Here is an 11,071-nt window from a genome sequence, read left to right on the forward strand (position 1 = left end):
ACATGCTGTGTAATGTTTGTGTGACAGATTGACAGATTGTTTCGTTAACTAGTCTGTCTAATGCTCATACTCTGAAGCTAGAGGTCACTTTTAAAGACTTCTTAGGCAGCAAAGCATTGACTAAGAGTGAAGCGGCTACATAGTGCATCTCTGTTAAAGGGAAGTGTTGAAACTTCATGTTAGACAACCATTATGATTGTGTTTTCAGTGCTCTTGGGGTTAAAATACACACATGTATGGCAGGGAGAGAATCTGTAATGCAAAATCAACAGGCTAAATGTGGCTAAGCCTCTCTGGACCATGTTTTGGGCAGAACCATGGCAGGGATAAGAGAAATACCTGTGACCTCTGATGTGCTGCTGACAAGAGTCTTAGAGTTTTTATTACTGCGGTAAATGGATAACAGTGCTTTGATGACAGTGCTTTTACACTGCTGGAGAGTCTACAGAACTAAATTCTGCTAATACTATGTATGGGCGTTTGATAATCCAACAGATGATTTCTTCCAAGGGGGTAATATTGCTCACTGAAGAGTAGTTCGGAAAATGTTTGGAGCATGTGTTGTTTCAAATAACATTCCCAGTTCTGTTCTATAGTAGAGGTAGGGGAAAAAACCTTGTCTTTCAACCCTTACAGAAACCTCTGGAACTCCTGAGATGGTAACAAAAAGGTTTTGAGAACAAGCAGTTTCCAATCAAGTGGAAGTAATTGCGAACAATCATATGCCAGTATTATTCTGGTATCATGGAACTGGTTTTTAGGAATAACACATCTTGATCATAATCCTTCTGCACAGTTAATTGTAGACTTCTGTTGCAGAAAGGGCCTTTATGAGTGTACTGATGTTGGAGGTTACTATATTGAACATTAAAATAGTTGGGCTGGTGCCAATAAATGTGAATGGAAATTGGTAGCTACACTTAAAACTAGAAGTAATAGTATTTTACAGTTTTCTGAGTGTAATGCTTGATTATAACCTAGTCTTTTAGTAAAAGCACATGCTTTTTTTCCCCCCTTCAAAACCAGGATGACTTTCTATTTGCCTATTTTTGTCAGCTTACTAGTGACATCCCAGTGCAGTGTGGGAGAACTTCTGAATGTTATAAACCAGTATACCAAATGTGTAGGCTGACTAGTTACAGTTGTACATGTATTTTAGGATTATGCCAACAAATATACTGCATATTTTTCATCTGTTTTTGAAGTAATAAAGGTTAATTTTAATTATGCATATTGGTTTTCTTTTTATTCCCTGTAAATGGCTATAAAATGTAATACCAAGTTCCCTACTGTGTAAATTGAGGTGTATGAAACATTTGAACTTGTAAATAAATTTGAGAATGACAGCCAAATTGCACTTTCTCTGCTTAGATTTCTAGGGGATGTTCTCCCTAGGAATTCAAATCTTTTTTCAATTGCTGCTTCAGTAATGGGACTTGAATAGGACCTTTCCAGCTAAATAATGTGAATCTGCATTTAGAAACAAAAGTGAAAAAACTTTTCACTTGTGAAGTCCCCAAAACCTGTAGTGGATGATCTGGTTGAGGTGGAAGTCAGTGATGTCTAACTTGCATATAGCAAGAAGCTTTTGAAGGAGAAAAATAAGTTAGACCTCACTAATGCACCTACATGGTTCTGTGCATGTGTTGTCTGTGGAGTTTCAAAGAAACTTGCCTATTTTAGGCACTGGTGTTCTCAGGTGCATCCAGGAGCTGAAGAGAAGTTTGTGGAGAACTGTCTTCCCATGAGAGGGACCGACCCTGTGTTGGAGCAGGGGAAGAGTGTGAAGAGTTCTCTTCTGAGAAGGAAGGAGCAGCAGAGTCATCATGAACTGAGCACAACCCCCATTCCCTCTGCACTGATGGGGGTGGTGGTGGTGGTGCAGGAGGTAGAGAATTGGAAGTAAGTTGGAAATGCTGCTGACTGTAATGCTGACTACCTCTTACAGTCTTAGCTCTTACTCAGTGAGAGCTCCTCTGTTCTATCGACATGTCACAGGATGGGCTGTCACTGGTGAGCACAGTAGAGTTTATGAAGCTTAAACCTGAATTGCTTTTCCACTTTGTCCTCAGTAAGGGTGTGATTCTCTATTGTGCATCCTTGCCTGGTCATGCCATGGCACAGCTTCTGCTGTCCTAGTCACCCAGGAGGTTCACACAAGTTCAATCACCTACAGTGCATCTCTGCAAACGCAGTTAACAGCCGTGACACACGACCTTCTTAAAGCTACATGATCTTTAATCTTGGTTAGAAAACAGGACGCCAAGCAAAGAAGGATTTGAATAGAAGATGAGTTTTTCTTCCCTAGGGTTTCTCGTGCTGCATTAGAATCCTATGAAGGGGACTTTGTCTCCTGAAAGCTTATGAGTCATTGCAGTCCAAGGCAGTTCTGACCTCTTGTAATCTTGCTGTAAAACCTCCATGTCTGAGTCTCCCCTCTTGGGGGGAAATTGTCTCCAGGCTCAGTGCTGGTCTGAGTTACAGCATCAAAGTAACCAGGCAGGAAATGCAAACCTGTGGGAGTTGTTATTTCCCCCCCTGTGTGCATTTCCTGACAAACCTGTAACATAATCCATGAAGCTGTTGCAGTGATCAGTGTTTAGAATAATTTTATACATTTTGCAGCATTAAGGTGTTAGTCAAGCACACGCAACAATGAGAGACGCAAATGCATTCTCTGTGTTTTCTTCTGTTTCTCTTGCCTGGCTTTTCTGAAGCCTTTGCTTCCCTGGTGTATTTATTTTTCTGTCCTTCATTTTCTCCATTTCTTCTCTTCTCTGAAAGTCACTGCATTTTATTCTACGCATAATAAATATACGTATTTCACATTTACAAATGATTTGTTTACATTTACATTGAATTAATATAAATATTTCACTTTTAACTTGGTCACGGACAATCTTCATTATCTCTATACCTAGGCACTTCTGTTTTAGATCTGGTATTGTGGGGTGATCTGCCAAAGTTTCCAAAAAAGGTTAAAAACACTGGAATAAAAACAAGACCGTGAAGAGCCCCAAACAAAATAACAAGGAACATGATCTTGAAAAATGTCCTAAAGATGTAGGTTTTTGCTGCAGCCAGGACAACTACTCCTAATATAGTAGAAACTGCACCTTGTAATACTGGGTAACCTAGCAGGGACAGAGCGTCAATTGCCCTGTTGTTGGCTGATGACTCTCTACTCACAACGAAGGCATAGGAAACATGAGCAGAAAAATCCACTGAAAACCCTATACAAATGACCAGGTTGATCATGGATATGGAATCTAGATTGACGTTCCAAAATGTCATGAAGCCAGCAACACCAACTATAACAGAAGCTATAGCAAAAGTCACCCACAAGCAACACAATGGGTTGGGAATAAGCAGAAGGGAGACAAGAAGCATTGCCCCAGCAGCAACAATGACATTCTGGATGGTGTTCTGCACTATTACCAGGTACTGATCATAGTAGATGAATGCTGGGTGGTACACTATTAATGGAATACTGCACTTCTCGGCTGTCTCTCTCAACTGAGTTACAAGATTCTTCTCATCGATGGCTGAGGTCACATTCACCGTCTGGATGAAGAAACGTGAAGCTTCTATTTTATCGCGAGTCTTGTCAATGTCCCACTCAAAAGTCTGAACATACTGGAACAGTTCAGGTAAGTTACTAATGAAGATATCCTTATCATTTATATTTAGTGACTGTTGTTTGGCATATTCTGTGTATGCCCTTAGCCATGACTCTGAAAAATTCTTATCTACATAGGAAATGCCCTCTAAATCCTGCATGCAGTTCTCAATGCCAAGACGAACAGTCTCATTCCAGTAATCTACACTTTCAGTAACAACCACCATGACCCTGGGCCCATATGCTGAGAAGTATTTGTCATTGTCGTCATAGTATGGAATAACGTAAGAGTCATCATTTGCCAGGTTTCGAAGATCGATACCTTCCCTGATCTGAGTACATCCATAAATGCTGCCACCCAAATACGCTCCGTACAGCAATACCACAAGTGGCTTGATCCATTTATTTGTTAAAAAAGGGCCATAATACTTGGTAAAGAACACGCTCATTGGGTGTTCACTTTCTGGCTGAGATGACTGCCTAGAGCAGTTGCCTATACAGCAAGCATTGTATAGGCAGGACTTCTCAGCCTGGTCTTTACCTACTCCCACAGGCATACAAGTTAGCCAGTGACGGTTTCCTTGCTCCCTTTTATGATTTAATACAGTAATTGCCCCAAAGAAGGTCATGGTATATATATAGCAGAAGACAAAGGCAGTGCCTGTATAGAGGCAAAATGATCTCACAGATGGGAAGGCAGTCCAGGTGCCAATGAAGAAGGCCAAAACATCTGTGAGGGTGGTGATGGTCACAGAAAGTGCTGCTTCTGAGTAGGTATCAGCCAGCAGAGATTTAACATCGGATTTATCTTTCTTTCTTAAACTTTGTTCCCAGGAAGCGATCATGATGAACATGTCATCAACACCAACTCCTGCAAGAGCAGAAAATGTTAACGCTGCTTTGTGAATGGCAACCTCCACTAACATCCAACACAAGTACAAAATTATTCACATTTAAATCTGCATAAAATTTTGGAAAAGAAGGCTAGCCTATTGACATTGCTGTAGTGCTGAAGCAGGGGGAAAAATCCTTTGTGTGTAGCTGAATTTATTACATTTCAGAAACTCCTGGTGGCCTGATGTGTGTTGATCCTTCACCGTAGTCTGCCGAAGGACTGAGCACACCTAGTCCAGCTCTGATACGTGTGTTATACCTGCTGCCCAGGTGTCCAGTGATGCAGATTTCAATGAATCCTTTATTCTGATGCTCAACTGTCCTCATCACTGGAAGTGTCCCCCATTACCTCTGGAATCTTTTTTATCACTATAGCAAATCAGATAATTTTTTTCTCTGCCTTCAGCAGACAGGGGGGACAGTTGCTACCATATGGAAGAACAGTGATCCCAGTTTTCCAGTGGTTCATTTATTCATGCTTTCTGCTCTCCACTTGCCTTCTCTCCAGTTTATCTTTGAGCTTTTATTCATGATTTATTATTCATTTGTCTACGCATTTATACTGCTGTGCTCACACAGAGTCCTGGGAAATCCTGCCTGGAAGACTGGATCCTGGGCTAGGGTTTTTGCTAAGACACAAGAGTAAGTCAGCTGCAGCTCAAAAAGGAAGAGCCAATGTCCTTCTCTCAGCCCTGCTAGCACTCAAGATTTTAATCATAGACCTCTCAATATTTTGCCAATGTTGCTCTATCAAGGGCCCTTGTATTCCCTGAAAATTAATCACACAAAAAAAGAAAAGTGAGACCACACGAACAGAGGAACAAGCATAGATGATATAGCTAAGCATAAAAGAATAAATGAAGTCACTATGTGCTGCCTGAACAGGCAATTGCCAGTAGATATACAAAGATTAATTAGGCAGCAAGTCAAAAGGTACAGCTGGATGGCAGCAAGCAGGCTGCTTCCAGAAAGCAGGCAGGCTTCAAAGCAATTCATCTAAAGTACTGATAATTTGTTTGCTTTAATGCAAGGAAAAGTCTGCATGTTAGTTACAAAGATCCGAAGAGACTGGCGTAAGCCCTTTCCCAAGTATACAAAAGGGTCTTTCTGAAGCTTCTGCAATTGATAAGCAAACAAAAGCAAATACAAAATGCATTTGATTTACGCAGGAGACAAAGAAATGTCATGCGTCATCCCAAGGAGCATTTGCATTAGACATCTAGTATGATGCAGAGCCTCTATCATCCCAGGAGTTCCATGTGCTTTCCTCTGCTTGAGACCAAGACCAAGAAAATATCATACGCCTTTATCATATAGGAGACCAGTTAAGGATTTTAAAAGCAGTAATTTATTTTCAGCAACATTATCCAATGTTATTTGGAAAGTTCAGCACTGGCTGTCAAGCAGTCTGTGCAAATGTGATGTGATGATACTTCCTTGCATTGGGAAGCTGGTGACATGAATGGTGCATCACTTCAGCTGCGTAGCTAAATGAGACCATTAAGTACATAGTCATTGTATTGCAGAGGAAATTTCACATCTTAACAAAACAAAATGGTTTTCTTATTTAAAATTACAAAGTCCTGCTCATTGCTTAAGCCATATTCAGGCCCAAGTTTATCCCACCAAAGACTACACTCTAAAAATGGGATACAAAGACTCATGGTAACTTATTCCCCATATTCCCTTCATAATACAGGTACTGGGTTAAGTCAGTTCTAGTTTAGCACGAGCTGCATGCTGGCCACACGTTCATGGTGCTGCTGTTGAGCTATCCTGAGGCCGAGTAACAGTAGAGAATTAGGAAGTTCTCACTGTACTGCAAAAAGAGGTGGCCAGGGGGTGAATGGTTTGGGGAAGACCTCTGCACCTGCTTAAACTTCTGACAAATTCAGCAGCCCCATAGAATGGTATTACAACAAACTGGTTCAGAGTAGACAAACTTATCCAGCATAAGTACTGGAGAGTGTGAGGTGTCCCTGCCCATGTCAGGGGGGTTGGAATCTGGTGATCTTAAGGTCCTTTCCAACCCTAACTATTCTATGATTCTATGAAATACTTATAGTACACCTACAGAAAACAGCCGTGACAGAACCTCACCTCATGTATTAGCACTAGCTAAATAACTAATCGTCGTAGCTAAATTACCAGGGATACTAGAGCAACGCCAGAAGTGCTAACCTTACCACCCTCTCATTTGTAGCTTTCATGTTGTAGCAGTGGGACTAGAGCAGGCATCAGTTTTGGGGAACAGCGGCCCTTCTGCCGTAGCCCAGCTGCAGTCCCAGAGTGGGTACGCTGAACTGAGCAGTGCCCCTGCCTGCAGGAGCTGAGCGTCTCCTCCCCTCACTGCGGGACGGAGCTGCATACGACCTGATGCTCACATTAAGTAAAAGCCATACCGCCAGGTTGTTTTAACTCTGCTTTAGTCTTTATATCTGAATGTGACTCACTTTTTCTACTTACCTAGAATAAGAAATGGTGCGTTCGCTACTGTGATCACAAATGGCACTCCACAGAAGAGCAGCAATCCAAAGCTGCTTAATACAGCTAAACCTGAAGAAATCACTCCAAAGCATGCAAGCCAGACATTATTTCTTATACAGCTCAGTCTGAAAATATTTTAAGGAATATATTAGTTACATGTCAAATATTTCACCAAGCTACCTGTCATGACAAGTGCAGAGATATCAGTGATACCCTTTATGTGTAGAGAACTCTTGATAAAAGCTGCTAGGAGGTGTATTGAATAAGATTAACTTATGCAGGAGTTGCTAAATACATTATTAACGCTGGCCAGTTATGTAGATAAGTGTAAAGATGTGTACCAGTCTTTGCATCAGAAACAAGAGAGCTGGCAAAGGAAGATATGAAAGCTCTTCCTGTTAGAGGTCAGATTTAGGGTGACCCAAAAAAATTATAAGTTTTAGAAGCTGCGTCCTTTTGCATGGGTTCTTGGTGTGGCATCACTGTAGTACAGAAGCATATCCCAGGCAGAAAGTGCTGTGTAGAGAATCTTTCTTTTCAGACAGCCATTTGCTAAGACACTTCCAAGAACTGGCTCAAGGATTCCTCAAGAAATGCTCCCAGTGGGAAACTACACACCACACTGAGGGGGTAAAGGGTTACTTCTTGCCTGGTCAGTAATGTTTTCCAGGCTGTACCATTTCTGAGTTGTAAGAGACTCTCACTTCCAAGGCAAGAAGCGTGTGTTGGCAGAACCACCCTTACTCTGTCTACGCTCACAAATGGCCGTGTGTGAAGCAGTTGATACCCAGAAATCATACAACCTAAGGGCATGATGCTTGATGCAAGCACTAAACCAATAAGCCCACCCTCTGAGTACTTTCTTTCTCAAGCACAGCCGTAGGGTTGTCAAATGTGCAATGGTTCACCCTCCACCAGCACAAAGAAGGGGCAAGCTGAGTTCTCTGTGAGGAGCAGCTAAAGGCTCAGACTCTCCTAGCAAGCAGAATACCTAAAGCTGTACCCAGACTTGCAGCAATCTATGAAGCTTGTGCTCATTCAGCTGTACTCTAACTGAGCAGGTGGCAGAAAAAGTGTGCAAACAGATCTTAACATGGCATACTTCCTTCTCCCCCTCCCCTGTGTCCTTCCCCTTTTTAACTGACCCTTGTGCGCAGGATGAGGATAGAAGCTATGAAAGTAGAAGAACAACTTTAGGAGCAGCACGACTTATTTCTTCCCTCCCCCTCAGATGACAACTTTTCTGCATCTGTACGGTGAATGTCTCCACATGCCAAGTTGAGTTGTTAAGTTTTATCCAACAGAAGTGCTTGTGCAGATTCTGCCACCGCCAGGATGGCCAGATCATGCTGTTGTACCCTCCCTGCACAGGGTAAAGTAGAACCTGGTCGTAATTCAAACTGTTTACTTTGGCACAGCGTTTTTCAGTGCCAAAGCTGCAGCACCTCAGGTCTCTTCAAAAGGTAAAGTGTAGGGGGGGTCAATTTAAATAGTTCCCAAACCATTACTACAAAAAGGATTCTTATGAGGTGGGGACTACAGAAATGACTGATAGCTTCTGACAACAGACAAATGGGAGAAGGACTTTTTACAAGGGCAAGTAGTGACAGTACAAGGGGGAATGGGTTTAACCTGAAAGAAGAGAGATTTATATTAGACATTGGAAAAAAAAATCTTCACTGTGAGGGGTGGTGAGACATTGGAATATCCTTAGCTTAAAAGGTATTTTACCTTAGGCAGGAGACAACTGAAAAAGTTATTGTCAAGAAATACGTTATGGAGATGAGTGGAATCACACTCTTGGTGTTTCCCTCAAACTCCATTTGTCTGGACAGCGAGGTGAAGTAAGTCACCTGTTAAAACAACAAGGAAAGAAAAGATGAAGCACTTCTACGCTCTTTCTTGGTCTATACACACATGCACAGGCAACACTAAACATCGTGCTGGCACTCAGGCTCTCGCAACCTACACGCGATCCTCGCTCTTCCCTCCACCCTCTCCTTTCCTTTCCGACGACGGGGCTCCCGGGGCACTTCTGATCTCGGCGGTCCCTCACTCCTGTACCCTCCCCTTTGCTACCTGAATGGAGGTGAAGTTCATCGCCGCCAGGTCCGACGGGGCGTCCTGCAAGAAGTCTTCCAGCCACCTCCTGCTCTTCGCCGCCTCGGGGCCGTCCTCCCGCAGGTAATACACCAGCTTCAGCGCCCTCGCCGACAGCACCCGCCCGCTGGGGTCCGTCCGCACGCCGCCCAGCGCAGTGCCCAGGAAGAACGGGCCCCTCCCGGGGAAGATGAGCTCCCCCAGGTCGGCCGCCTCCACGTCGCCCAGCATCGGCAGCAGCGGGTTGGGGCTGACGCAGACGCCGTTGCTGCGGGCGCAGACTTGCTCGTAGCCGCGGTCGCGCACAGCCTTGTCCAGCTTCTGCACATCGTGCCGCTCCGTCGCGTCCAGCACCGAGCTCTCGTCCGCCGCCACAGCGATGAGGGCGGCGTAGGCACCCTCGGTGGGCAGCTGCTGGATGGAGAACAGCTCCGAGTCGTTCGTGGGGAAGTGCTGCAGCACGAAATCGCGCTCAGCCTTGGCGGGTCCCCCGGTCGGTGTGAACTGCCCCTCGATGTCGTTTGCCTGCCGCTGCTGTAAGAAGAGGAAGCCGGAGCCCAGCCCGCCAGACAGCAGCAGCGGCACCAGCACGAAGGGCCAGGGGCAGGCAGCCACGCCGCTCCCCAGCCCTTCGAAAAGCCGCCTCAGCGGCCGCTCCAAGCAGTTAGTGTTGTGGTAGGAGCAGCCCTCCCCGGGATGCTGCGGCCCCGCCATGGGCCAGACGGGGGCTCGGATTACTGCGCGCCTCACGCCGGGGCCCCGCGCTGAGGTCTCCTGCTGCGAGGTGTCCTGCAGCGCCGCTGCAGAACCGCCTTCTGCCCGACGGGGCCGCGGAGGCAATGAACGTTTCTCAGCGGCGCGGCCGGGGCCGTCCCCTCTCTGACTCACAGGGTACTCCGTCGCCTCCCCGGGGCGGGCAGGCGGGGACGCGATGCTCCCCCCGCAGCGCCGAGGCCCGGGCTCGGGTCTCCGACGGGCATGCCCCTCAGCGAGCTCGGTAGCGGTACAGTGCCCATCGTGCGGAGCGCGGGCCGGAGCCCGGTTCTGCCGCTGCGCAGGGCCGCTCCTGTGGGGCAGGTTGCGGGTACTGAGCTGCTGTGCGCGGCCCTGCACCGTGACTTCATCCTCCAAACTTATATAACTGAGTCAGAGAACCATGGAATGGTTTGGGTTGAAAGGAACCTTAAAGATCATCTAGTTCCACCCCTCTTGTTACAGGCAGGGACACCTTCCGCTAGACCAGGTTGCTCAAAGCCCCTTTCTTTACTGTTTTCCCCGAATCTGCTGCAGTCACTGCTTCATAGAATCATATAATTTTGGGGGTTGAAAGTGACCTTTAAAGATTGTCTAATCAAATCCTTGCAATGGGGGAGCAGCCCCTTTCCACATACCTTTACATCAGTCTGCCCAAAACCCCAAGCAGCCTCCCCTTGAACACTCTCAATGGCGAACACCTTGGACACCTTCTGTGAGTTTTAATTAGAATTGTCTTCTGAGGTAAGAGAGAGTTCAGTTTTGCATGTCATCTGTAGCTACTGAGGAACATTTAATTTCTGAAAAAGGCAATAAATACGTCTTAAGGGAGTTTTCACTAAGGATCATTCTGCCTGGGATCAAAACACAGAAAGTAGTGATGTACGTCTTGCTGTGTTTTCTCTCTCAGTAAACAAGTTTATGGAACGGGAAAGTGAGAGCAGAAGAAATTAAAGACTTTGAAATGAGGTTTAGTGATTGCAATGGACAAACCACAAAAATCTCTGTGGTACGCCAGAACTTTGTGCAGTAACAAGGATAGCATCTTCCACAAGCCAGAAAATACCCTGCGTCTCGGTGATCTCAACACTGGTAAGTGACGGTGATTTGCGTGCCCTCTGGCTAAGAACACTGAGCTCGGATGTGATGCTTGTGGAGAGGTGCCTAGACAATTAGCTCATGCCTCACAGGCAGGCACTTCTTGCCCTCCTTTGAAAA

General features: G+C 45.2%; 1 protein-coding gene across 1 annotated transcript; it reads right to left on the minus strand.

Moving 5' to 3' along the window:
• Positions 1-2,683: 2,683 nt before the first annotated feature.
• On the minus strand, positions 2,684-9,973 carry LOC130611730 (patched domain-containing protein 3). Its single transcript, XM_057432786.1, has 5 exons — positions 9,080-9,973; positions 8,732-8,853; positions 6,980-7,125; positions 3,439-4,490; positions 2,684-2,799 (listed from the first exon to the last, which is right to left on the minus strand). The coding sequence occupies exons 1-5, from the start codon at positions 9,812-9,814 to the stop codon at positions 2,785-2,787; spliced, it is 2,070 nt and encodes a 689-aa protein (XP_057288769.1). The 5' UTR covers positions 9,815-9,973; the 3' UTR covers positions 2,684-2,784.
• Positions 9,974-11,071: the final 1,098 nt, after the last annotated feature.

This window comes from Pezoporus wallicus, unplaced genomic scaffold (assembly GCF_028554395.1).
Source record: "Pezoporus wallicus isolate ANWC-B61680 ecotype Strahan unplaced genomic scaffold, APGP_CSIRO_Pwel_v1 scaffold_2584, whole genome shotgun sequence".
Taxonomy (NCBI): domain Eukaryota; kingdom Metazoa; phylum Chordata; class Aves; order Psittaciformes; family Psittacidae; genus Pezoporus; species Pezoporus wallicus.